The sequence below is a fragment of the Trachypithecus francoisi genome, unplaced genomic scaffold (genome assembly GCF_009764315.1).
Source record: "Trachypithecus francoisi isolate TF-2019V2 unplaced genomic scaffold, Tfra_2.0 Lachesis_group3, whole genome shotgun sequence".
NCBI classification, from domain to species: Eukaryota; Metazoa; Chordata; class Mammalia; order Primates; family Cercopithecidae; genus Trachypithecus; species Trachypithecus francoisi.
The window spans coordinates 147,824,644-147,852,631 of NW_022681468.1; the positions used below are offsets into that span (position 1 = coordinate 147,824,644).

Below are 27,988 nucleotides of genomic sequence, written 5' to 3' on the forward strand. Positions count from 1 at the left end.
AACCAGGAGAACATAGAGATAAAAATGATAAAAAGAATAAAGACAAGCCTGAGAGACCTATGGGACACCCTTAAGTGTATCAACATCCACATAGTAGGAATTCATCAGAGGGAGAAGAGAGAGAGAAAGGTATGGAAAGAATATTTGAAGGAATAATGCCCAGCAACTTCCTAAATTTGATGAAAGTATGAATTTCAGAAAGTGAGAAGCTCACAAATCTCAAACTACAACCAGGAATGAAAAAGTAAAATGTTGTATGTCCATAAAATGGAATATCATTCATCTATAAAAATGAATGAGAGCTGGATTCCAAGATGGCCGAATAGGAACAGCTCTGTCTGCAGCTCCCAGCGTGATTGACACAGAAGATGGGTGATTTCTGCATTTCCAACTGAGGTACCGGTTCATCTCACTGGGACTGGTTGGATAGTGGGTGCAGCCCACGGAGGGCAAGCCAAAGCAGGGCAGGGCATTGCCTCACCCGGGAAGTTCAAGGGGTCCGGGATATCCCTTTCCTAGCCAAGGGAAGCCGTGACAGACTGTACCAGGAAAATCGGGACACTCCCGCCTTAATACTGTACTTTTCCAATGGTCTTAGCAAAGGGCACACCAGGAGATTATATACCGCACCTGGCTCAGCAGGTCCCACACCCACGGAGCGTTGCTCACTGCTAGCACAGCAGTCCCAAATAGAACTGTGAGGTGGCAGCCCGGCTGGGGAAGGGGCATCACCGTTGCTGAGGCTTGAGTAGGTAAAGCGGCCAGGAAGTTCACATTGGGTGGAGCCCACTACAGCTCAGCGAGGCCTGCCTGCCTCTGTAGACTCCAGCTCTGGGGGCAGGGCATAGCTGAACAAAAGGCAGCAGAAACTTCTGAAGACTTAAACATCCCTGTCTGACAGCTCTGAAGAGAGCAGTGGTTCTCCCAGCACAGTGTTTGAGCTCTGAGAATGGACAGACTGCCTCCTAAAGTGGGTCCCTGACCCCTTTGTTGCCTAACTGGGGGAGACATCCCAACAGGGGCCAGCTGACACTTCATACAGCCAGGTGCTCCTCTGAGACGAAGCTTCCAGGGGAAGGATCAGGCAACAACATTTACTGTTCTGCAGCCTCCGCTGGTGATAACCAGGCAAACAGGGTGTGGAGTGGACCTCCAGCAAACTCCCAACAGACCTGCAGCTGAGGGACCTGACTCTTAGAAGGAAAACTAACAAACAGAAAGGAATAGTATCAACATCAACAAAAAGGACATCCACACCAAAACCCCATCTGTAGGTCACCAACGTCAAAGATCAAAGGTAGATAAAACCACAAAGATGGGGATAAACCAGAGCAGAAAAGCTGAAAATTCTCAAAACCAGAGCACCTCTTCTCCAAAGGCTCGCAGCTCCTCGCCAGCAACGGAACAAAGCTGGACAAAGAATGAATTTGACGAGTTGACAGAAGTAGGCTTCAGAAGGTCGGTAATAACAAACCTCTCCAAGCTAAAGGAGGATGTTCGATCCCATCGCAAGGAAGCTAAAAACCTTGAAAAAAGATTAGACGATTGGCTGACTAGAATAAACAGTGTAGAGAAGACCTTAAATGACCTAATGGAGCTGAAAATATGGCACGAGAACTACGTGACGCATGCATAAGCTTCAGTAGCCAATTCGATCAACTGGAAGAAAGGGTATCAGTGATTGAAAATCAAATGAATGAAATGAAGCGAGAAGAGAACTTTAGAGAGAAAAGAGTAAAAAGAAATGAACAAAGCCTCCAAGAAGTATGGGACTGTGAAAAAAGAGCAAATCTACATCTGATTGGTGTACCTGAAAGTGACGGGGAGAATGGAACCAAGTTGGAAAACACTCTTCAGGATATTATCCAGGAGAACTTCCCCAACCTAGCAAGGCAGGCCAACATTGAAATTCAGGAAATACAGAGAATGCCACAAAGATACTCCTTGAGAAGAGTAACCCAAAGACACAAAATTGTCAGATTCACCAAGATTGAAATTGAAAAAAATGTTAAGGGCAGCCAGAGAGAAAGGTCGGGTTGCCCACAAAGGGAAGGCCATCAGACTAACAGCAGAACTCTCGGCAGAAACTACAAGCCAGAAGAGAGTGGGGACCAATATTCAATATTCTTAAAGAATTTTCAACCCAGAATTTCATATCCAGCCAAACTAAGCCTCATAAGCAAAGGAGAAATAAAATCCTTTACAGACAAGCAAATGCTGAGAGATTTTGTCACCACCAGGCCTGCCTTACAAGAGCTCCTGAAGGAAGCACTAAACGTGGAGAGAAACAACCGGTACCAGCTACTGCAAAAACATGCCAAAATGTAAAGACCATTGATGCTAGGAAGAAACTACATTAACTAACGGGCAAAATAAGCAGCTAGTATCATAGTGACAGAATCAAATTCACACATAACAATATTAACCTTAAATGTAGACGGGCTCAATGCCCCAATTAAAAGACAAGACTGGCAAATTGGATAAAGAGTCAGGACCCATCAGTGTGCTGTATTCAGGAGACCCATCTCACGTGCAGAGACACACATAGGTTCAAAATAAAGGGATGGAGGAAGATCTAGCAAGCAAAGGGAAAGCAAAAAAAAAAAAGCAGAGGTTGCAATCCTAGCCTCTGATAAAACAGACTTTAAACCAACAAAGATCAAAAAAGACAAGGCCACTACATAATGGTAAAGGGGTCAATTCAACAAGAAGAGCTGACTATCCTAAATATATATGTACCTGATACAGTAACACCCAGATTAATAAAGCAAGTCCTTAGAGACCTACAAAGAGACTTAGACTCCCACACAATAATAATGGGAGACTTTAAGACCCCACTGTCGGCCGGGCGCGGTGGCTCAAGCCTGTAATCCCAGCACTTTGGGAGGCCAAGACGGGCGGATCACGAGGTCAGGAGATCGAGACCATCCTGGCTAACATGGTGAAACCCCGTCTCTGCTAAAAAACAAAAAACTAGCCAGGCGAGGTGGCAGGCGCCTCTAGTCCCAGCTTACTCGGGAGGCTGAGGCAGGAGAATGGCGTAAACCCAGGAGGCAGAGCTTGCAGTGATCTGAGATCCGGCCACTACACTCCAGCCTGGGCGACAGAGTGAGACTCCGTCTCAAAAAAAAAAAAAAAAAAAAAAAAACACCCCACTGTCAATCTTAGATCAATGAGACAGAAAGTTATCAAGGATATCCAGGACTTGAACTCAGCTCTGCACCAAGCAGACCTAATAGACATCTACAGAACCCTCCACCCCAAATAAACAGAATGTACATTCTTCTCAGCACCACATCACACTTATTCCAAAACTGACCACAGAGTTGGAAGTAAAGCACTCATCGACAAATGTAAAAGAACAGAAGTCACAACAAACAGTCTCTCAGACCACAGTGCAATCAAATTAGAACTCAGGATTAAGAAACCCACTCAAAACTGCACAACTATATAGAAACTGAACAACCTACTTCTGAATGACTGCTGGGTAAATAACAAAATGAAGGCAGAAATAAAGATGTTCTTTGAAACCAATGAGAACAAAGACACAACATACCAGAATCTCTGGGACACGGTTAAAGCAGTGTGTAGTGGGACATTTATAGCACTAAGTGCCCACAAGAGAAAGCAGGAATGACCTAAAATTGACTCCCTAACATCACAATTAAAAGAATTAGAGAGGCAAGAGCAAACACATTCAAAAGCTAGGAGAAGGCAACAAATAACTAAGATCAGAGCAGAACTGATGGACATAGAGACACAAAAAAACCCTTCAAAAGAATCTCTGAATCCAGGAGCTTGTTTTTTGAAAAGATCAACCAAATAGACCTCTAGCAAGATTAATAAAGAAAAGAGAAGAATCAAATAGATGCAATAAAAAATGATAAAAGGGGATATCACTACCAATCCCACAGAAATATAAACTACCATCAGAGAATACTATAAACATCTCCACACAAATCAACTAGAAAATCTAGAAGAAATGGATAAATTCCTGGACACATACACTCTCCAAAGACTAAACCAGGAAGACATTGAATCCCTGAATAGACCAATAACAGGCTTTGAAATTGAGGCAATAATTAGTAGCCTACCAACCAGAAACAGTTCAGGATCAGAGGATTCACAGCTGAATTCTACCAGAGGTACAAAAAGGAGCTGGTACCATTCCTTCTGAAACGATTCCAATCGATAGAAAAAGATGGAGTCTTCCCTAACTCATTTTATGAGGCCAGCATCATCCTGATACCAAAGCCTGGCAGAAACACAACAAAAAAAGAGAATTTTAGACCAATATCCCTGATGAACATTGATGCAAAAATCCTCAATAAAATACTGGCAAACCAAATCCAGCAGCACATCAAAAAGCATATCCACCACGTTCAAGTCAGCTTCATCCCTGGGATGCAAGGCTGGTTCAACATACGCAAATCAATAAACATAAGTCATCACATAAACAGAACCAACAACAAAAACCACATGATTATCTCAATAGATGCAGAAAAGGCCTTTGACAAAATTCAACAGCCCTTCATGCTAAAAACTCTCAATAAACTAAGTATTGATGGAACGTATCTCAAAATAATAAGAGCTATTTATGACAAACCCACAGCCAATATCATACTGAATGGGCAAAAACTGGAAGCATTCCCTTTGAAAACTGGCACAAGACAGGGATGCCCTCTCTCACTACTCCTAAGCCAGGGCAATCAGGCAGGAGAAAGAAATAAAGGGTATTCAGTTAGGAAAAGAGGAAATCAAATTGTCCCTGTTTGCAGATAACATGACTGTATATTTAGAAAACACCATATTCGCATCCCAAAATCTCCTTAAGCTGATAAGCAACTTCAGCACAGTCTCAGGATACAAAATCAATGTGCAAAAATCATAAGCATTCATATACACCAGTAGCAGAGAAACAGCCAAATCATGAATGAAGTCCCATTCACAATTGCTACAAAGAGAATGAAATACCTAGGAATCCAACTTACAAGGGATGTGAAAAGCTCTTCAAGGAGAAGTACAAACCACTGCTCAATGAAATAAAAGAGGACACAAACAAACAGAAGGACATTCCATGCTCATGGATAGGAAGAATCAATATCGTGAAAATGGCCATACTGCCCAAAAAATTTACAGATTCAATGCCATCCCCATCAAGCTACCAATGACTTTCTTCACAGAACTGGAAAAATACTTTAAAGTTCACAGGGAACCAAAAAAGAGCCCGCATTGCCAAGACAATCCTAAACATAAAGAACAAAGCTGGAGGCATCACGCTGCCTGCCTTCAAACTATACTACAAGGCTACAGTAACCAAAACAGCATGGTGCTGGTACAGACATATAAACCAATTGAACAGAACAGAGGGCTCAGAAATAACACTACACATCTACAACCATCAGATCTTTGACAAACCTGACAAAAACAAGAAATGGGGAAAGGATGCCCTATATAATAAATGGTGCTGGGAAAACTGGCTAGCCATATGTAGAAAGCTGAAACTGGATCCCTTCCTTACACCTTATACAAAAATAATTCAAGATGGATTAAAGACTTAAATGTGAGACCTAAAGCCATAAAAACCCTAGAAGGAAACCTAGGCAATGCCATTCAGGACAGAGGCATGGGCAAGGACTTCATAACTAAAACACCAAAAGCAATGGCAACAAAAGCCAAAATAGATAAATCGGATCTAATTAAACTAATGAGCTTCTGCACAACAAAAGAAACTGCCATCAGAGTGAACAGGCAACCTGCAGAATAGGAGAAAATTTTTGCAATCTACCCATCTGACCGAGGGCTAATATCCAGAATCTACAAAGAACTCAAATTTACACAAAAAAATCAACCCCATCAAAAAGTGGGTAAAGGATATGAACAGACACTTTTCAAAAGAAGACATTTATGCAGCCAACAGACACATGAAAAAATGCTTATCATCACTGGTCATCAGAGAAATGCAAATCAAAACCACAGTGTGATACCATCTCACACCAGTTAGAATGGTAATCATTGAAAAGTCAGGAAACAACAGATGCCGGAGAGGAAGTGGAGAAATAGGAACACTTTTACACTGTTGGTGGTAGTGTAAACTAGTTCAACCATTGTGGAAGACAATGTGGCCATTCCTCAAGGATCTAGAACTAGAAATACCATTTGACCCAGCCATCCCATTACTGGGTATATACCCAGAGAATTATAAATCATGCTGCTATAAAGACACATGCACACGTATGTTTATTGCGACACTATTCACAATAGCGAAGACTAGGAACCAACCCAAATGTCCATCAGTGATAGACTGGATTAAGAAAATGTGGCACATATACATCATGAAATACTATGCAGCCATAAAAAAGGATGAGCTCGTGTCCTTTGTAGGGACATGGATGAAGCTGGAACCCATCATTCTGAGCAAACTATCACAAGGACAGAAAACCAGATACCGCATGTTGTCATTCATAGGTGGGAACTGAACAATGAAAACACTTGGACACAAGGCGGGGAACATCACACACTGGGGCCTGTCATTGGGTGGGGGAATGGGGGAGGGATAGCATTAGGAGAAATAACTAATGTAAATGATGAGTTAATGGGTGCAGCAGACCAACATGGTACATGTATACATATGTATCAAACCTGTACTTTGTGCACACATACCCTAGAATTTAAACTGTAATAAAAAACAACAACAGCAACAACTTGGGTCTCAGTACTTAGAAAACAACCATGATCAGTAAAGTAAACTTTTTGCCAATTCCTTCAACTCAAAAAAAAAAAAAAAAATGAATGACGCACTGATACATACAACAACATAGATGAACCCTGAAAACATGTTAAGTGAGAGAAGCCGGACACGTTTATATGAAATGACCATAATAGATGACTCCATGGAGACAGGAGGTCAATAAGTGAGAGGAGGAAGAAATGGGGAGCTACCTGCTTAATGAGTACAGGGTCTCCTTTTCGGTTGATGAAAATGTTTTAGAACTAGATAGAGGTGATATTTGCACATCATTGTTCTTGTACCACATATCATTGATTTATACACATTAAAAGTGTGAATTTTATGTAAAATTTAGTTTACAAAGGAGTTAATAATAATACCTATCTGATAGGGCTGCTTTGAGGATTTAAAAATGTAATAAATGGGCCGGGCATGGTGGCTCACACCTTAATCCCAGCACTTAGGGAGGGCGAGGTGGGTGGATCACCTGAGGTCAGGAGCTCGAGACCAGGCTGGCCAACATGGCGAAACCCCGTCTCTACCAAAAATACAAAAAAGGTAAATAAATATATTAGCCTGATGTAGTGTCATGCGCCTGTAGTCCCAGCTACTTGTGAGGCTGAGGCAGGAGAATTCTAGAACCCGGGAGGTGGAGATCACAGTGAGCCAAGATCACACTGCTGTACTCCAGCCTGGGCGATGGAGCGAGACTCTGCCTCAAAAAAAAAAAAAAAAGTAATGTCATATGCTTAACAGAGTTATCTGGCATATAAATGTTATTTTTACAGGGTCAGAATTTCTGCATTCCAGAGTTAAATGTAAACTTTCTCAAATTCTGGAATATGAGAATTGATCAATTTATTTTGGAATTTGTAAAAGGTGGTTTTAAGACGTATATGATTAATAGAGCAGGTTATTACACCAGCGTTTTATATATAGGCTGATGAGTAAGTAAGTTCAGGAAAAAGGTTCTGTAATTATGACTAATCAGACATGTATTACCCATAACTTTGAAACTGTAAAGTTTTCTCACAAATTGATCCTGAGTCTCATTGGAGACTATAAGGTGGGGATAAATCAATGTATGATTAGGAAGACATTTATGTTCTTATGTTTTACTAAGATAACCTGGTAAATAGATAATCTGGAGAATTGTTTAGCCTTCTTTGTTTGACGTGGATTTTTTTCATGGAATATAATTTTTGAACTATGTTAGCCTTTTCTTGGTTGTAGGGTATTTTAACCATTTGAGAACTGTGGCTCCAAAGGAAAAATGCATAAACATACAAAACCAGCTATTCATTTTGAGGGGTTTGCAGATCATAGAGGCTTACCCAGAGATCTCTGGGTAAACGTTTCTCCTTTTAAGACCAGATGGTAATAAATTGTAATTCCAAGGAAGAATAAACCAGTTATTTTCTGTGTTCGTCTTTATCATTGTATGTTAGTCTTCTGTTTGTGAAGACTCTAGTCTGTGTGAAAAGGAAGAGTCACTACCCTTCAAAGTCAAGGACTTGGAGACTATTAATTTGTCTTCTTTGACTTTGAGGGGTAGTGACTCTTGCTTACCACAGACTAGCCCAAGGTTGAATTTTCGGTATAAATGTGAGACCGTGTCAGCAGGAATTCTGATGTTCTTGGGAAGCATGTTGAACAAAGGGGATTATTCAGGAATTGGCAATTAGAATTCATTTTTACTGATACCATCATTAATTTTTGTTTAAGGTGATTTAAATAATTCTTTATTTAAATTCCTTTGTAATGTCTGCATAAAACACAAACTAGTATCCTAGTATGGCTTAGTTAAACAAAGATTAAATTTAGTGATTTTAGTTGGGATTTTCCTCATTAAAAAAATACCTTAAATGTGATTTTTGTGTACAAGACTTGCGGTATCTTGCCTTTTAGTAATTCATAATCTAGCCTACTTTATGCAGTATTCTTAATCTAGCCTACTTTATGCAGTATTCGTAATCTAGCCTACTTTATGCAGTATTCATAATCTAGCCTACTTTATGCAGTTTTCATGATCTAGCCTACTTTATGCAGTATTATTCATAATCTAGCCTACTTTATGCAGTATTCATAATCAAGCCTACTTTATGCAGTATTCATAATCTAGCCTACTTTATTCAGTATTCATAATCTAGCCTACTTTATGTAGTATTCATAATCTAGCCTACTTTATGCAGTATTATTCATAATCTAGCCTACTTTATGCAGTGTTATTCGTAATCTAGCCTACTTTATGCAGTATTCATAATCTGGCCTACTTTATGCAGTATTCATAATCTAGCCTACTTTAGGCTTGTTTGGTTTGTTGTGCCTATTGTTTCAATGAATGAAAGAGAAGGACTTTATCATATTTCTGGGCACATTCTGGAGCAAAATTTGCATATTGTATTATTAATTTGTGCTCTTAATTCTTAAGATTTACAGATGTGATGCCCTTTTCCCTCTCTAGGCAATGCATGAACCATTGCAAACCTGGCAAGATGCACCATACATTTTTATTGTACATATTGGCATTTCGTCCTCAAAGGAATCATCAAAAGAAAATTCACTGAGTAATCTTTTTACCAGTAAGTTCAGTGCTTGTTTTTTTTTAATGGTTATGTTATTATCTGGTTATGTCATTCATGTACTTTATATATGCTTTTTTATTAGGTATTACAGATATCAGATTTCTTTTTCCTTCATTTGTTACTCCTGCTTTTGAAATTTTTAGTTAGTAACATGTTTTCAGTATTCTGAACTAGAATTATCAAAACTTGGTCACCAAGCCAGAGATCAGGAAATTGTAAATTAACATTGGCCGAGTGCGGTGGTTCATGCCTGTAATCCCAGCACTTTGGGAGGCCGAGGCAGGCAGATCACGTGAGGTCGGGAGTTCAAGACCAGCCTGACCAACATGGAGAAACCCCGCCTCTACTAAAAATACAAAATTAGCTGGGTGTGGTGGCACATGCCTGTAATCCCAGCTACTCAGGAGGCTGAGGCAGGAGAATTGCTTGAACCCGGGAGATGGAGGTTGTGGGAGCTGAGATCGCACCATTGCACTGCAGCCTGGGCAACAAGAATGAAACTCCGTCTCAAAAAAAAAAAAAAAGAAAAAATTAACATTGGTAGTTTTTAGTGTCTCAAGAATTTAAGTGTTCTCCTTTCCAAGGTTGCTGCCTCATTCATAGAGTCATCATCCCTTACCTGGAATTTGCAAGAACTTCCTAACTGGTCTTATTTCCTGTGGTTTCCCCTTTGTTTCATCTTTGTATTTTTTGCAATTTCCTTTCCTACTCTGCTTTCTTAAGCAGTATATGGAATAGAAACAATGATGGCAGCCACCATTACTTCGCTCCTGACTTTACTGGCTGTACTGGTATATTTCACCATTAAGTACTATGTTCACTGTAGAACTTTTGAAATATTCTTTATTTGGTTAAGGATGTTCCTTTCTATTCCTAGTTTCATGAGACTAGTTTCCTTTTTTAAAAAAAAGTTAAGAATGAATATTTAGGCCGGGCGTGGTGGCTCAAGCCTGTAATCCCAGCACTTTGGGAGGCCGAGACGGGTGGATCACGAGGTCAGGAGATCGAGACCATCCTGGCTAACACGGTGAAACCCCGTCTCTACTAAAAATACAAAAAACTAGCCGGTTGAGGTGGCGGGCGCCTGTAGTCCCAGCTACTCCGGAGGCTGAGGCAGGAGAATGGCGGGAACCCGGGAGGCGGAGCTTGCAGTGAGCTGAGATCCAGCCACTGCACTCCAGCCCGGGCGACAGAGCAAGACTCCGTCTCAAAAAAAAAAAAAAAAAGAATGAATATTTAGCTTTATCAAATAGTTTAATTGTACTAATTTAAATGATCATATGGGCTTTCTCATATAATAAGTTAATATCATACATTAAATTAATGATCTTCTAACATTAAATCATTGTTGAACTTCTGGGATACCACTACTTGGTTTTCACACACACACACACACACACACACACACACACACACACACACATTCTCTCTGTCTCTCTCTTCTCTTCCTCCCTCCCTCTCCCTCTCTCCCTGCCCCTCTCCCCTTCACTCATACATGTGTATCCTCCTGTCTCTTTAGGCCTATGACTTTTAATGGATTATAGTCTCAAGGCATAGTTACCAGTGTTCATTTTCAACCTTCTTTCTTTGAAAATGTTGGAAGAGAAGCTGTATTCCACCCTACTTCAGCTTCTTCATGCATCCAGCCTGGCTCTGGTCCCTCTTCTTTTTCTTTGAAACCTGCTAGCTTCAGTGATCCCATAGGAACTCTACTTCCAACTACCATAGATCCCATAGGGACAGCACTTCCAACTACCATAGCCTGCTTTTGGTCCAAGAGCCCAACATGATCATGGAGTCAGCCTCCTGCACTGTTCTGAGTTTCTGTTTTGATTCTTGGAAATGTCTGTCTTGTTTTTGAGCTTATATCCTTTTTTGTTTTGTTTCTTTTTCTTTTTTCTTTTTTTTTTTTTTTGAGATAGAGTCTCACTCTGTCACCCAGGCTGGAGTGCAGTGGTGTGATCTCGTTTCACTGCAACCTCTGCCTCCTGGGTTCAAGCGATTCTGCTGCCTCAGCCTCCCAAGTAGCTGGGACTACAGGCCTGCACCATCACACCTAACTAATTTTTGTATTTTTAGTAGATTGTATTTTTACAACCTACTAAATTATTATTTATCTGCTAAATTATTAAATATACTAAATTTTTATTTAGTAAATTGTATTTTTAGTTTCACCATGTTGGCCAGACTGGTCTTGAACTTCTGACTTTGAGTGATCTGCCCGCCTTGGCCTCGCAATGTGCTGGGATTACAGTCGTGAGCCACCACACCTGGCCTTGTTTTCTCATTTCAAAAATGTACCTTCTTTTTTTGGAATGGAGAAGGTACATTATCGCTAATACAGTTTTATCATTTTTCTTGCCTTCATTGAAACCTTTAGTGGCTCCCCATTGCCTATAGAATGTCTACATTTTGCAGCAAGGTTTATAAAACTCTTTACAGCTTGTCCCAGTTTACCTTTTGCTGCCTTATGCCAAAACACTACTACTATATGGTATTATGTGCAGTCTCAGACTATATTTGTTCTTTAAATATACCACACATTTTCACAGCTGTTTTGTTCATGTTATTTCCTCTACCTAGAAGGCTTTTTACTTTGTTCCGGAAAATATATACTTATCCTTCTGGTCTGGCTGAGATGGACAGTTCTCTATGTAACTTTTCAACTCCCTCTCCCCTGCAAGGTGGTTACCCATTTGATGGTAGAAAACATCTTACTTATATTTTTATCTGCTATGTTTTCCATAGGCCTGTGAAATAATAAGTGCTTAGTAAATGTATATTTTAGCATAGAGCAGGGGCTGGCAGATTTTTTTCTTAAAGAGCCAGATAGTAAATATTTTCTGTATTATAACTACCCAACTCTGCGATGGTGGTGCAGAGGCAGCTGTAGACAATATGTAAATGAATGGATGTGGCTGTGTTCCAATAAAACTTTATTAACAGAAAAAGCTGATGGCCAGATTTGGCCCATGTGCTGTATTTTGCTGACCAAGGCATAGAGTAAGCAAAGAATATGATGCAAATATTTACTGAATATTTTGTTTACTCTTTTATTAGGAAGGTATAGATGTAATAATCAGTTTTGCTCTGAAATTTTTATAATTGCTCTTATGGAATGCTTTTTTCATGTAAGTATTGGATGTGGTTTACTTTAAATAATGGTATATCAGAAGCTAGTAGGGAATTTTTGTTGAATGAACAGTTACTAGTCTGTCTCTAGGGATGATCACTGCTCAAATAAGTCAGATTTTTGTTGATTAATTATACCTAGAATATATCCAAATTATTTTATCAATACAGTAATAAAATAGTCCATCTTGAAATAGTTTTTTAAATTACAGATAATCTTAAAATTAGTCAATAAGTTTGCTTTACTAAGGCAAAGATGTCTTTCAGATTTATGTTACTACTATTCCTTTTTCTGTCTCATTAAACACTTTGTTATTAACAAATTCTTTGAAAAATGTTAACTAGCAGGTTTTGGGGAAGTTCAATTCTATATTTATTGGATGGAGCTTTGCTTCAAAGCATCTGAACTTTTGAGTTGTTTTCTTTTTGAGTGAGAATCTAGGGTACATGATTGTGAAGCTAGATTTCAATCTTATTGTATCAAGGATGGTATTTTTTTGGTGTAAGTTAATTTGAATTTTTAAGTTTTTTTCCAATGCCTTCATTCTGAAAATGATAGATGAATGTAACAAGATCACATAAAATTGGAGTCCATGAAAAAATAGTAAAGCAATAGGAAAATACAGTTGAGGAAAGAAACAAAGAAGATGGCAGTATGTAAAAAGGAAGTCCTGTAAGGCATATTTTACTGATGTGTAATAAGGAAAAGTATATGTGAAATATGTTTAGAATTTATGTGTAGAGTTGTTCCAGATGGGCAGCCAGAGAAGGCTGTGTGGAGGAAATATTCAGTCTAGTCTTTTTAAAGATGTGAGTATGGAAGCAAAAGAGCCTTCCCACTTCAGACTATGGTGGAGGCATGGAAACCTGTGCAGGACACAGCGTGAACTATGAGAACACTTAATGACTTCCCAAGTGCTGTACAAATATAATGTAATACTGACCAGGATTGAAGTGCCTAAAAGTAAATGACCCAATGAAATTCTTACTGATTTCATGAAACAAATATTAGGCAATATTTTTGTTTAATTTCTGCGTCCTGTAAATTAATTCTGAGGACTGTATTTTGACAGTGACTGTTGAAGTGAAGGGTCCCTATGAATACCTCACGCTTGAAGACTACCCCTTGATGATTGTAAGTGACTTTATATTATTTAACCTCAGTATTGAATGATTTCGGGTTCAAAGATTGTCCCATATTTTGTGGCAGTATTCTTTTTAATGAATTGTTCCTATGCAATTCAGAAAATGTTGCTTGTAGTCCTGGATTTATTTATTATTAGACAGGGACTTTGAGAGAGTCAGTATACCCTTGTGTGCCTCATTTTCTTATCCATATAATGAAGGGGTCAGTGAGTGACCTGTGGAAATACCTCAGAGGTCATCTCACATTCTCTCTAGGATCCATAGTGGGGCACTTTTTACTACAACTCTGTCGTTTCTGGTCCCACTTACATTAACTAAATGAGGCTGGGTACCCTGGCTCGTGTCTGTAATCCCAACACTTTGGGAAGCTGAGGCAGGCAGATCACTTGAGGTCAGGAGTTTGAGACCAGCCTGGCCAACGTGGTGAAACCCCGTCTATACTAAAAAAACAAAAATTAGCTGGGTGTGGTGGCAGGTGCTTGTAGTCGCAGCTACTCGGGAGTTTGAAGCAGGAGAATTGCTTGAACCCAGGAGGCAGAGGCTGCTGTGAGCCAAGATCGTGCCACTGTACTCCAGCCTGGGTGACAGAGTGAAACTGTCTCAACAACAGAAAATTACCTAAATGATGAAGCTCCCTTCTCTTCATTTTGTGTGTGTACGTGTGCACATACATGTATGTGTGCATACGTCTGTGTCTCAGAATATCCTTTTTTTTTGAGACGGAGTCTCGCTTTGTTGCCCAGGCTGGAGTAGTGCAGTGGCGCGATCTCGGCTCACTGCAACCTCCGCCTCCTGGGTTCACGCCATTCTCCTGCCTCAGCCTCCCGAGTAGCTGGGACTACAGGCGCCCGCCACCACACCCAGCTAATTTTTTGTATTTTTAGCAGAGACGGGGTTTCACCGTGTTAGCCAGGATGGTCTTGATCCCCCTGATCGGCTCCCAAAGTGCTGGGATTACAGGCGTGAGCCACCGCGCCCGGTCTCAGAATATCCTTAATATATTTTTGCTTTCCTTTGTTCATGATTATTCTCTTCTTCCTTTCCCTTTAATCATTTTCCTATATTGTTGTGTTTCCTTGCCTCTAGATGTATCCTAATCATGCCATTTTTCTTCTTCAGTGATGTCTTCATCTACATAATTTAGATCGTGAGCTGAAATAGCTCCTTCTTTAAAAAAAAAAAAAAAGAAAAGAAAGAGTCTCACTCTGTCTCCTGGGCTAGAGTGCAGTGGCATGATAATGGATAATGGCTCACTGCAGCCTTAAACTCCAGGCTCAAGCTACCCTTCACCTTAGCCTCTCGAGGAGCTAGGACAACAGGCGTGTGCCACTATGCCTGGCTAATTTTTATTTTATTTTATTATTTTTTATCTTGAAACGTGGTCTCACTCTGTCACCCAGACTGGAGTGGAATGACACGATCTCGGCTCACTGCAACCTCCAGCTCCCGGGTTCAAGCGATTCTCCTGCCTCAGCCTCCTGAGTAGCTGGGACTACAGGTGTGAGCCACCATGCCCAGCTAATTTTCGTATTTTTAGTAGAGACAGGGTTTCACCATGTTTTGGCCAGGCTGGTCTTGAACTCCTAACTTCATGTGATCTGCCCGCCTCTGCCTCCCAAAGTGCTGGGATTACAGGCGTGAGCCACCACGCCTGGCCTAATTTTTATTTTTTGTAGGGACAGAGTCTTGCTATGTTGCCCAGACTGGCCTTGAACTCATGACCTCAAGCAATCCTCCTGCCTCAGCTTCCCAAGGCACTATTACAGGTGTGAATTACCACGCCTGACCAGAAAAAGCTCTTTTACTATAGGAGAGGAGGCTGAGTGCTCTCTATATATACCATATATGTGTGTGTGTGTATAATAGAGAGCACATTTTATATGGTATGCATATGTGATATATATGTATATATACACACACACATATATATGAGAGCATTCGCTCTCGAGGACAAGTTCCTATGTAGTCTTCTCTGCTTAAGACGATAATTTTTCATATTAGTGTTAAGCTCCAAAGGAATAATTATTTTTTAACTAGAATTATTTTTTAACTATTTTATACATTTTAATATATAAAAATGTATATTTTTATAACTTGTTAAGACTGTATATTGATTCAGGACAGGCACTGTGGCTTATGCCTGTAATCCCAACACTTTGGGAGGCAGAAATGGGAGGATTGCTTGAGCCCAGAAGTTCAAGACCATCCTGGGCAACATAGCAAAACCCCATCTCTTTAAAAAAAAAAAAAAAAAAATAGTATATATACAGACTTGACTCTTGGTTCTAATTCTCCTTTTTATCTTTTATCCAATTTGATAACAGTTTTTCATGGTGATGTGTATTGTATATGTCCTGTTTGGTGTTCTGTGGCTGGCATGGTCTGCCTGCTACTGGAGAGATCTCCTGAGAATTCAGTTTTGGATTGGTGCTGTCATATTCCTGGGAATGCTTGAGAAAGCTGTCTTCTATGCAGAATTTCAGAATATCCGATACAAAGGAGAATCTGGTATGTAACCAAAAAATCTTTGCTGGTTTGAGTGGTTGGAAGCTGAGATGTGTGAAAATATTCCTAAGGTCAGCAGTCACTAAATAGGCTTAACTTTTCAATTACTTAATTATTACAATAACTTAAGCAGAATCACTATGATTCTGACTTCTGTTTTTAATCTTATGAGTTCAGTGATGTAAGAGTAATTTTACTGAAGTATGCTCACAAAAGTCACAACAGTAGTGGCCACTTTGGGAATGATTATTAACATCATCAAATCTCAATTTCCATTGATTTCTAAGGCACCATTATCCATCTAAGAAGGTAAACCGTGTCAATTTAATTGTAAAATGTCATTGATTGTAAGACCTTGATTTAAAAAACCTCAAAATGTGGTGGGAAAGTACATCTAATTGATAAAATATAGTCATATCAAGAAAATAGGAGGGTGCTTACGGTTTAATAAGGTGAACTGGTAATGACAGAAGTTGTTTTATACTGTAGTTTTTTGTGATTGCTTCGGTTTTTTTCTTGTCAGACCATTTAATTTAGTCATAATCATTATTGTGAGATAAACTGATAAGATTTCCCCTGGTCCTTGAAAGATCTTGAAAATAGTAGATCTGAAAATCAGTTAAACTATACATGCCAACAAGTGTGTACACGTGTGTGTTTTATGCTTTTCTATGTGTAGCTGTATTTCACAGTTTTTAAAAATGGGGTAAGTTGTCTTGATGCTACAAACTCTCCATATAGGGTGAGGTATTCTGTTAAAGTTTTAGTGAATTTGGGGGCAGGTTGGGGAGGGAGCTGAGTTGAGCGTACTCAGATTGCCATACATACACATGAGTAAGATTGTGAGTGGTATCAGCTTGTATACTGTAAAAGCTGCAGAAGAGGTATTCTATTTTAGCAGGACTAATATCAGTGCTTACTTTGAAGAGTGTAGAAATCAGCAGTCTAGTATTGGCATCTTGCCTGTTGCCAGACTTAGGTTATGGTGCCATTTCTCCCCTTCTCTTTCATAGTCCAGGGTGCTTTGATCCTTGCAGAGCTGCTTTCAGCAGTGAAACGCTCACTGGCTCGAACCCTGGTCATCATAGTCAGTCTGGGATATGGCATCGTCAAGTAAGTATTAACTTCCTGTATGGAAGAGCACATTAAAATGCTGATTAAATTAAAACAGTACTGCATGTTCCCGATGTAGTAGTTCTGAAACAGTTGATAAAAGAAATAATTCTGGTCGGATGCGGTGGCTCACGCTTGTAATGCCAGCACTTTGGGAGGCCAAGGTGGGCGGATCACAAGGTCAGGACATCAAGACCATCCTGGCTAACATGGTGAAACCCCATCTCTACTAAAAATACAAAAAATTAGCTGGGCGTGGTGGCAAGTGTCTGTAGTCCCATCTACTCGGGAGGCTGAGGCAGGAGAATGGCGTGAACCTGGAAGGCAGAGCTTGCAGTGAGCCAAGATTGTACCACTGCACTCCAGCCTGGGCAACACAGCGAGACTCCGTCTCAAAAAATAATAATAATAATAATTCTGAAACAAGAAAGGTATCTGAAATGCTGTAGCCTTGTAAATATTGGGAAAATGTTAGTGTTTCATTTTACTTCCTAGGAGGAGCATCTGTAGGAAAGCTTAGAACAAATAAGATTGAAACACCAGACTTTTATAGTAAACTTACAGTGACTTTATACTTCCAAAATATTTTTTACAAATTAGATTTTTTATGGGAAACTCATTCTTGCTGTAACTGAAAATATTTTTCTATCCAGAAAATTTTATTTTTATTGAGTGTCTTCTCTAGGCATTCTTCGAGGCATTGTTCCAGGCCCTGGGGATATAGCAAGTAAACAGAAGATTTTAAGCTTACATTTGTGGAGGGAGGGGACAAAGACAAAATTTAAATGAGTAAAATATTTTAATATGTCAGTGAAAAGTGCAGTGGAGCAGGTAATGCTGGAGCTAGAACTTGCAGTTGTATATAGGGTGATCAAGGAGGGCTTCACTTAATGACATTTAAGCAGAGACTTCAAGAAGGTGAGGAAGCTATATGTATACCCAAGGGAAGAGATGCTGAGTTGAGATCAGATTCTATATATATTTTCAAGGTGGAACCAGTGGAATTTGCTGATGGATCAGATGTGTGATGTGAAAGAGAATAGGAATTAAGGATGATGCCAACTGTTTTGATCTGATCACATGGCAGGATGGAATTCAAGATTTACTGAGTTCAGGAAGACCTTAGGTGAAATAAGTGTGGAGCAGGGGCAAGATTGGAGTTCAGTTAGATAACTAAGTAGGAGAAACAAAGGGGAGAGGTTGGGGCAGAGATAAAAGTTTGGGAGTCATGAAGATACAAATGTTATTTAAAGTCATGAGGGCCAGGCATGGTGGTTCATGCCTGTAATCTTAACACTTTGGGAGGCCAAGGTGGGCAGATTGCCTGAGGTCAGGAGTTCAAGACCAGCCTGGACAACACAGTGAAACTCCGTGTCTACTAAAATACAAAAAATTAGCCGGGTGTGGTGGCATGCGCCTATAGTCCCAGCTACTTGGGAGGCTGAGGCAAGAGAATCGTTTGAATCCTGGAGGTGGAGATTGCAGTGAGCCAAGATCACGCCACTACACTCTAGCCTAGGTAACAGAGCGAGACTCTGTCTCCAAAAATAAATAAATAAATAAAGTCATGAGACTGGATTTGGTCACCAAGTAAGTGAGTATATATAGAGAAGAGGTCTAAGGGCTGGGCCCTTGAATATTTAATATTATTTAGAAGTCTGTAAGATGAAGTAGTTAGCAGAAGAAATTGAGGAGTGACCAGTGAGGTGGGTAGAAAACTGAAGAATGGGCCGGGCGCGGTGGCTCAAGCCTGTAATCCCAGCACTTTGGGAGGCCGAGACGGGCGGATCACGAGGTCAGGAGATCGAGACCATCCTGGCTAATACGGTGAAACCCTGTCTCTACTTAAAAATACAAAAAACTAGCCGGGCGACGAGGCGGGCGCCTGTAGTCCCAGCTACTCGGGAGGCTGAGGCAGGAGAATGGCGTAAACCCGGGAGGCGGAGCTTGCAGTGAGCTGAGATCCGGCCACTGTACTCCAGCCTGGGTGGCAGAGCAAGACTCCGTCTCAAAAAAAAGAAAACTGAAGAATGTGTTTCCAGGAGGAAGTGATTGTGTCAAGCGATCCTGATAAGTCAAGTGAGAATTGGCCATTGAGTTTACCTACATGAAGGGTCGTAGTGACCGTCACAGGAATAGTTTTGGTGAAGTGATAGGTACAAAAGCCCAGTTGGGGAGAGTTCCAGAGAGAATAGGAGGAGAGGAATTGGAATAATTGTATAGACAATTATTTAAAGGAATTGTGCTATAGCTATAGCATCACTTTATAGTGCTTAAGTAGGATTAAGGTTAGTTGTTTTAAGTTTGTTTATTCGTTTAAAGGAGTTTTGCTTTAAATGGGATTAGAGATATGGGGAATTTTAATTCTTTTTTTTTTTTTTTTTTTTTTTTGAGACGGAGTCTCGCTCTGTCGCCCGGGCTGGAGTGCAGTGGCCGGATCTCAGCTCACTGGAAGCTCCGCCTCCCGGGTTTACGCCATTCTCCTGCCTCAGCCTCCCGAGTAGCTGGGACTACAGGCGCCTGCTACCTCGCCCGGCTAGTTTTTTTTTTTTGTATTTTTTAGTAGAGACGGGGTTTCACCGTGTTAGCCAGGATGGTCTCGATCTCCTGACCTCGTGATCCGCCCGTCTCGGCCTCCCAAAGTGCTGGGATTACAGGCTTGAGCCACCGCGCCCGGCCGGAATTTTAATTCTTAAAACTTATTTATTTAACAATTATTTGAGTGCCTCCTATATGCCAGGAAGTATTTTAGGTTTACAAGATGAATGGGGAGAAAATTCCCTGCTCATACGGAGTTTTCCCCAATGTATATCAAAAAATATAAGAACAAATATTGGTAAGGCCTATGCAGACATGATTTAAGGCAGTGCATCTTAAACTACACTACACTAAGGAATCACCTAAGGATTTTGTTAACATGTGGATTCTAGTTGTGTAGGATTTTGAATCTCAAGGATCTAAGACTTTTTCTCCTTCAAACAGAAGTTCCTCAGAAGACTTTTCATATATTAGGTTTCGAGCTTGCAAATATACTATTTAGTGAACTGTAATGGGATATTTGATTATATTAAGGAATTGTTAGAATTTTTAGATTTGATAGTGGTATTTTGGTGATGTTTTTTAACAGTTTCTTTTGTGGGCCAGGCACAGTGGCTCATGCCTGTAATCCCAGCCCTTGGGGAGGCCAATGCAGGAGAATCACTTGAGCCTAGGAGTTCTAGACCAGCCTGAGCAACACAGTGAGACTTTGTCTCTACAAAACATTAAAAAAAAAAAAAAAAAATTAGCTGGGTGTAGTGGAACTTCCCTGTAGTCCTCAGCTACTCAGGAGGCTGAGGTGGGAGGGTTGCTCGAACCCAGGAGTTCACGGCTGCAGTGAGCTGTGACTGGGCCGCTGCACTTCAGCGTGGGCGACAGGAGTTTCTTTAGGAGAAAAAAAAGAAAGGCCCTTTTGTAGCCATTGAAATACCAAAGAAAAATAAAGTCCTCATTTATTAAAAACATACTGAAATATATCAAAGATATACTGTCTAGGATTTGCATCAAGAGAGTATGAAAGGGTGGAAAGTGAATGGGGTATGCATGGGACAGAATTGACCATAGGTTGGTGGTTGGACCTCAGTGAAGGGTTTTTAAGGGTGCATTATACTACTTATGAATATGCTTCAAAACTCTCTAAGGAAACTTTTTTTAAAATGTGGTAACCAGACACCAAATCTTAAGTTGTAGTGTTCCCTATCTTGTTTTAAGACCATAAGGTCTTAGTTTTTTTCTCTTAGGTGAATCAAGTGTATATTGTTTATTGCTTTAAATTGTTGGTCTATATTAATTAACACAAGTTCCTGTTATTTAGCTTGTTTTGGGATTTGTCCCATATGTACTCAGATGTCTCTTTGCTTCCTCTTTAGGCCACGCCTTGGAGTCACTCTTCATAAGGTTGTAGTAGCAGGAGCCCTCTATCTTTTGTTCTCTGGCATGGAAGGGGTCCTCAGAGTTACTGGGGTTAGTACTGCTTAACCTCATTTTCTGTGGTCAGTTCAATTATATTGTTTACATCTTGACGTGTGAGTCGGAAATGTCTGTGGTCTTCTTTCTGTTTGCTTTAAGTCGCTTTTGGGCTCTGATTCTCAAAATATATGTATAGTTCATGTTTTCTTTTTAATCTGTTAGAGCTTTGTAAACTTAACGTGTGCCCGGAATGAATGCTTTTCCACCTGTCTCCAATCAGTAATTGTTTTAGTTCCTCCTCCCAAGCAGTGGACTTGCATTTTTTTTTTTTTCTTTTTCTAATCGATGGAATCCAGACTGAAATTCTTGAATAAATGGCAGACTTTGGAGTCATGCACTTACTAGTTAATCTAATCTAAAGTAACTGTTGTTTCTTAATCAACATTGGAGTTTCAAAAACTTCCTTAAAATGCAGCTGATGAGGCCTGCTGTGTGACTCACGCCTGTAATCTCAGCACTTTGGGAGGCTGAGGCGGGCGGGTCATGAGGTCAGGAGATCGAGACCATCCTGGCAACATGGTGAAACCCTGTCTCTACTAAAAAAAAAATACAAAAAATTAGCTGGGCGTGGTGGCAGGCACCCGTAGTCCCCAGCTACTTGGGAGGCTGAGGCAGGAGAAGGGCGTGAACCTGGGAGGCGGAGCTTGCAGTGAGCAGAGATTGTGCTGCTGCACTCCAGCCTGGGTGACAGAGCAAGACTCCATCTCAAAAAAAAATGTAGCTAATGAAGTTTCACATCATTTTTGAGAATTGTATAATTATTTCCTTTGCCAGGGAAGGAAACCAAAGCACTGAGATATAAGTGATAAAGAGATTTATGGCTGGGAGCGGTGGTGGGCGCCTGTAGTCCAGGCTTCTTGGGAGGGTAAGGTGGAAGGACTGATTGAGTTCAGGCTGCAGTGAGCCATGATCATGCCATTACACTCCAGCAACAGAGAGTTACCTCTTCCTTAAAAAAGAGAAGAGGGCCGGGCGCGGTGGCTCAAGCCTGTAATCCCAGCACTTTGGGAGGCCGAGACGGGCGGATCACGAGGTCAGGAGATCGAGACCATCCTGGCTAACACGGTGAAACCCCGTCTCTACTAAAAATACAAAAAAACTAGCCGGGCGAGGTGGCGGGCGCCTGTAGTCCCAGCTACTCGGGAGGCTGAGGCAGGAGAATGGCGTAAACCCGGGAGGCGGAGCTTGCAGTGAGCTGAGATCCGGCCACTGCACTCCAGTCCGGGAGACAGAGCAAGACTCCGCCTCAAAAAAAAAAAAAAAAAAAAAAAAAAAAAAAAAAAGAGAAGAGAAGAAATTTATGTTAACCACTGGATTAATATGAAGAAGTAGGGTTCTCTAGGCCATTTCAATTAATTTTCTTATTTTTTAAAAAAGTCAGACTCCATAGCAACCTATTAGATTCAGTATTGCAAATACTATAAACTTGGCTTTGCCCACAAGAAAAGTGGGCTCCATATGTTTTGCAATAAATTGCCTCTTAAATAAAACGCTTTGTGGATGCAAATTTGCTTTTCAAATCACACTGTCCTCTGTGTGTAATTTTCTTAGACTTTTAGCAACTTTAACCCTCTGTTAATTTCATTTTCTTTCTTCTGCTGTTACTGTAGTATTTTTCTTACCCCTTGACTCTGATAGTAAACCTGGCCCTCTCAGCAATTGATGCCTGTGTTATTTTATGGATATCCTTTCATAATGCCTGTTGATTGGGTAATTAGGGTTATATAAAAAAACATACTCTATATAAACTCCTGGAAACATGCAGCGTAGTTTTTCGGACAGATAATTGCCTTACATTTTATTTTGGGGTGAGCTTTTATTTGTAAAATCTTGTATTACAGTTTTGGAAATTAATAATTCTTTGTATATGATGCAGCAATATTTTGTAAATATGAGAAAAGTCTTTTCAGATTTGTAGCCAAAATCGCAATGATAGGAAATGATAGGTTAAGGATGGGGCTTATAAACATTAGAAGTTTTTTGGAATATGGTCACTTGTTAACATGGATCTTTTTATATGAAAAACTTGTAGTTAGCGGTATGTTTCAAGATTGTAACTGACAATTTATGTGAAATGCTTATAGCCATATATTCTACGTGATGGTTTATAAGAAGGGAAGAATGATTAGATGTCAAGTGTTCTTTTTATTTTCTTTATGCAAAAACATTCCGGTGGTTATGTAAATGCAGAATCATGTGGTGGTTCTTCTCTGTGCCTCTCTAGACATCTGTTTTTCACCACTTCTTTTTCTTTGTCTGCAGGCCCAGACTGATCTTGCTTCCTTGGCCTTTATCCCCTTGGCTTTCCTAGACACTGCCTTGTGCTGGTGGATATCCTTCTCATTGGCTTGTTTGATGACGGTCCATTTTCTCCCCTTGGAGATGGGTTTCCATTGATCTTTCTGCAAAGAGTTTTTATCAGTTATGTTGATTACTCCTTAGCGTGGGGAATAGTGCATGCTAAGTCTTAACAACTTGAGGTTTCAGGTAAGCAGTTTTCTTGTTTTTATTTTTTTAATTTTAAAAATCGAATTGGAAATTGGTGACTGTGGACCGGGCTCAAGAAAAATCTTTTGGCTGTTTTCTTTTAAATGAGCATTTCATCTTGATTTTGCACTTGTTATCTGTGTACCTAATCATTTAGTGTTAGAATCACTGGCTGTGCTGGTCCTGCTCTGTCTTTTAGTCTCTAGCAATTCTTTAATGCTTTGAAACTTATAAAACGATTTTGATCCTTAAAATTTGATTTCAGGAACTATGTAACGTGCTTTGACTCTTCTGAAACTCTGTGTAGGTTCAGTAGGTTTTAACCCTTATGGAGTGAGTGTTTTGTTGCCTCATTCAAAAGCTGACTTGGAATTGTTTGAAGATTTCCACCCTTTAGAATAAGTAATTGATTCATTTACAGGCAGAGTCAACCAGCAGATAACAAACAAGCTTCTATATGAGCAATCTTTTTCTCCTGCTCTTTAAAATTAAATTTATTTATTAGGGACTTGGCCTGATGGCTAAAGGATTCAAGTTTTTGGACTTTATCTTATATTGAATTTGTTTTGGTTATTATATATTTGGTCCTATTTGCAATTTTCATTATTACTGACCTGATAGATTGTGACTGTTGAAAAACTGTGAATGTAAACAAAATTGTTTTGTGAATTTGAGTGGGTTGCCATATAAGAGTTTTCAAAAGTGTCCTCGGTCTTAATAGCCAAAGCTTTTCTAGATTAGTATCTTTCCAAGTGTTTTGTGAACCTTTACAAGCATTGAGAGAAGAGGGAGGTGGGAATGGATTGTGCAGTAAGATAACCCAATGACTAGGTAACAGCTAAGGCTCTGTAAGAGCAGAGCAAATGTCAAATCTCTTATTTTTGTATCTGCTTCTCATTCTGAAAATTGAGCCAGGTGCAGTGGTTCATGCCTATAATCGCAGCACTTTGGGAGGCTGAGGTGAGCAGATTGCTTTAAGCTCAGGAGTTTGAGACCAGCCTGGGCAACATAGCAAAGCCCTATCTCTACAAAAAATACAAAAATTAGTCAACCATGGTGGCTTGCACCTGTAGTCCCAGCTGCTGGGGAGGCTGAAGCAGGAGAATTGCTTGAGCCCTGGAAGCGGAGGTTGCAGGGAGCCAAGATCGCACCACTGCACTCCAGCCTGAGTGACAGAGTGAGACCCTGAGACCCTGTCTCAAAAATAAAAGAAAATTGAACCTGAGAGCAGATACCATTTTTAGTACTCACCAATTCCCCTCCTGTTTTTCTCTGGCAACTTACTACTTGAGAATAATGTTCTGAAAATGGAGAGTCATTGCTTTTGGAAGCAAACCGTATGAGCTTCTCAACCAGTTGTAAGGTCCTTTTAATTCAGGATAATGCAGGCAACTGATGGCAAGTTCCTTAAGACGGCATGAGGGGACTGAGTATAGATCTCTGGGATATTACAGGCATGAGTATAATGATGACCCTCAACTACTTTTGCTGGACAGATGAGAACAGAGCTACCCACCTTAAAGAGAGAGAGAAGATGATGTTAACTCTCTGTCCCTTGCCTATTACTCATGTTCACTTTATCGTCTACCATTTCCCTTTCTATTTATTTTCTTTTTTTGTTTCTCTAGAAAGCCTCTTCCTGTCTTTCTTTTTTTTATATTTTTTTCTCTTGTGATTTTGTACATTCTTCCTTTATCCTGGTCTGTCTTCTCTTTATTGTCTCATTGAAAATGATGACTTTCGGCCAGGTATGGTGGCTCGTGCCTGTAATGCCAGCGCTTTGGGAGGCCAAGGCAGGAGGATCAGTTGAGGCCAGGAGTTTAAGACCAACCTGAGCCACATAGCGAGACCTTATCTGTACAAAAAAAACTAAAAATTAGCCAGGCATGGTGGCGCATGCCTGTAGTCCCAGCTGCTTGGGAGGCTGAGGTGGGAGGATTGCTTGAGCCTCAGTGGTGGTCAAGGCTATAGTGAGTCGTGATTGTGCCACTGCACTCTAGCCTGGGCTAGACCCTGCCTCACAAAAAAAAGGAAAAGAAAAGAAAATGATGACTTTCTTACTAATCTTGAGGTGTTTGTGAGATTGAGAATAAGAGAGCTATAAGGCCTCTGAGAGATCTATAAGTTTATTAGCATGACCCCAGATCCTCAAAGAAACCTGAAAACTAATTGGCTAGCTTACTGTTTTTTCCTGAATGTTGAATTCCTTGACCTGCAAACACATATTTATTAGCCTGACTCAAACAATGAAGCTATTAAAACTTCGGAGGAACATTGTAAAACTCTCTTTGTATCGGCATTTCACCAACACGCTTATTTTGGCAGTGGCAGGTAAGTCTGGGACTTTCTTCTTGGAGTTCAAATGTGATCTGTTTAGAATGGAGATTCTTAACCTGAAAGGCCATGGGTAGGCGTAGAAAGTTTTGTATATTTCACTTGGAAAAGGATTCTTAGCTCTTGTCAAATTCTCAGAAGGATCTATGGTTTTAAAGAAGTTGAGAACCATTTATTTTTTTGTACGGTAGTTGGAAATCAACCTCATATTTCAGCTCTTCATTTATCCCTCTTCTATTTACATTCTTTCTTGAGGCATTCTTTGTCTTGAGGTTAGTTAGCTTAAGTGCCAGAGAGTGCTCTTTTTAGAAGACATTACCACATGTTTGTTTAGTTTTATTAAGTAATTGTAGAATTTTAGATTAGGGTACATTGCTATTATAGTGCTTTTCCATATGTCAGCAAGCCTATGTAAGAAATTAGATTAGGTGGACTGTAACCAAACTAGGCTAATTTGCCTACCTCATTACCCTTGTAACCAGGAATAGTGAGGTCTGATTTATGATTGGAACTAGCTCTTCTGCTTGTGTTGCAGTCGTTTTATCAGTCATTTTTCTTTTCATCTGACCAGCCAAAGAAAAATTAGCATTACTATACTAGGGATAAAAGGAGAAAAAAATGATGTTGATAATGCTGGAAGGAGCTATATTTCCAATACCTTATTTTCCAACCACGATGGTTACTAATGTAGCAGATGGCAAATAAAATTATTACCAAATTATCCTTTAAATACAGAAAGGATTGGCCAGAGTATATATCATGAGCCTTGCTGATAGCAGGTATACAGTACATTTGTATTCAATACACTTGTTAAAATAACTCATAGAATTGTGATGTATTTGGTAGTTTGGGGTGTGTGGGATTCCACTTAACTAGAAATGGGGGAATGTAATTGGGGATGTAAACCAGCATTCATACTCTGACCTGGTTTTTCATTTACCGTTAGCATCTATTGTGTTTATCATCTGGACAACCATGAAGTTCAGAATAGTGACATGTCAGTCGGTGAGTTATAAGCACATTTATGAATAATGTACTGTCTTACAAACAACTGATGATGTTGATGACAGTAGTAAGGTTCTTCTGAGTTACATACCTTATGAAAAATTAGAGCTAGGTCTCTACTCTGAGGGTTGGTTGTAATACTTCCCTCCTCCTAGGTATTCTATACTATCATGGTGCTTGGTATAGTAGATAGTTTTTTGTTTGTCTGACTGTATTCTCCCAGTTTTGGGAGAGAATTTTGTAAGTTATAATTACAGTATGCTACAACCCAGTCTTACTTTAACTAAAAATCTTAAGAAGTCCAGAGTACTAAATATTAAGTACCATATGTGTAAATAATACTAACCTGAATAGAAGCCACATCCTTAAGATCTGAGCTCAAAGACTGTGGCCAATAGGATTTCTTTAGAAGCAGCTAAGGCTCTATTTTGTTAAAAATAAATAAATAAATTGAAAATGAAAATTATAAAGTATACCAACCTCATGTAACTTTCCCTTACCCTGTATAAGGTAACTTTCTCTTACCCTATATAAAACCCTTTCTTAAAGCTTCTCAGAGGGATGACGAAGCTTTGACAAATACTCTGTTCCATTGATGCATTTTCTTTAACAACAGTAAGCACTACAAGGGCAAAAACTACATTCATTCACTTTGTTTCCCCACCCTTACCACAGTACTAAGCACATAGCAGGCTCTTAGTAAACATAACTTGAATGAACAAATACGTGATTTTTGTTCTATGCCAAAGGCTTTATGAACAAGGGGTTAAGATAAGGTTTATAAATGTTGTACTTCTCCCCCATATTGTAGGACTGGCGGGAGCTGTGGGTAGACGACGCCATCTGGCGCTTGCTATTCTCCATGATCCTCTTTGTCATCATGGTTCTCTGGCGACCATCTGCAAACAACCAAAGGTTCTTGGACTCTTCTGTTTACTCTGCT

General features: G+C 40.0%; 1 protein-coding gene across 5 annotated transcripts in view; it reads left to right on the forward strand.

The window, feature by feature from the left end:
• Positions 1 to 27,988, forward strand: part of TMEM87A (transmembrane protein 87A) — a 67,519-nt gene that overhangs the window by 21,752 nt on the left and 17,779 nt on the right. For 2 of the 5 annotated variants that reach the window (XM_033190435.1, XM_033190433.1), the window contains 9 exons: positions 9,195 to 9,312; positions 13,521 to 13,582; positions 15,918 to 16,101; positions 17,112 to 17,211; positions 21,120 to 21,213; positions 23,482 to 23,550; positions 25,929 to 26,037; positions 26,987 to 27,045; positions 27,857 to 27,960. In XM_033190435.1, coding sequence (XP_033046326.1) covers positions 9,195 to 9,312; positions 13,521 to 13,582; positions 15,918 to 16,101; positions 17,112 to 17,211; positions 21,120 to 21,213; positions 23,482 to 23,550; positions 25,929 to 26,037; positions 26,987 to 27,045; positions 27,857 to 27,960 — 899 coding nt within the window. Of the gene's footprint in view, positions 1 to 9,194; positions 9,313 to 13,520; positions 13,583 to 15,917; positions 16,102 to 17,111; positions 17,212 to 21,119; positions 21,214 to 22,829; positions 22,902 to 23,481; positions 23,551 to 25,928; positions 26,038 to 26,986; positions 27,046 to 27,856; positions 27,961 to 27,988 lie in introns of all 5 variants that reach the window. The other 3 variants (XM_033190432.1, XM_033190434.1, XM_033190436.1) reach the window with 2 other exon arrangements.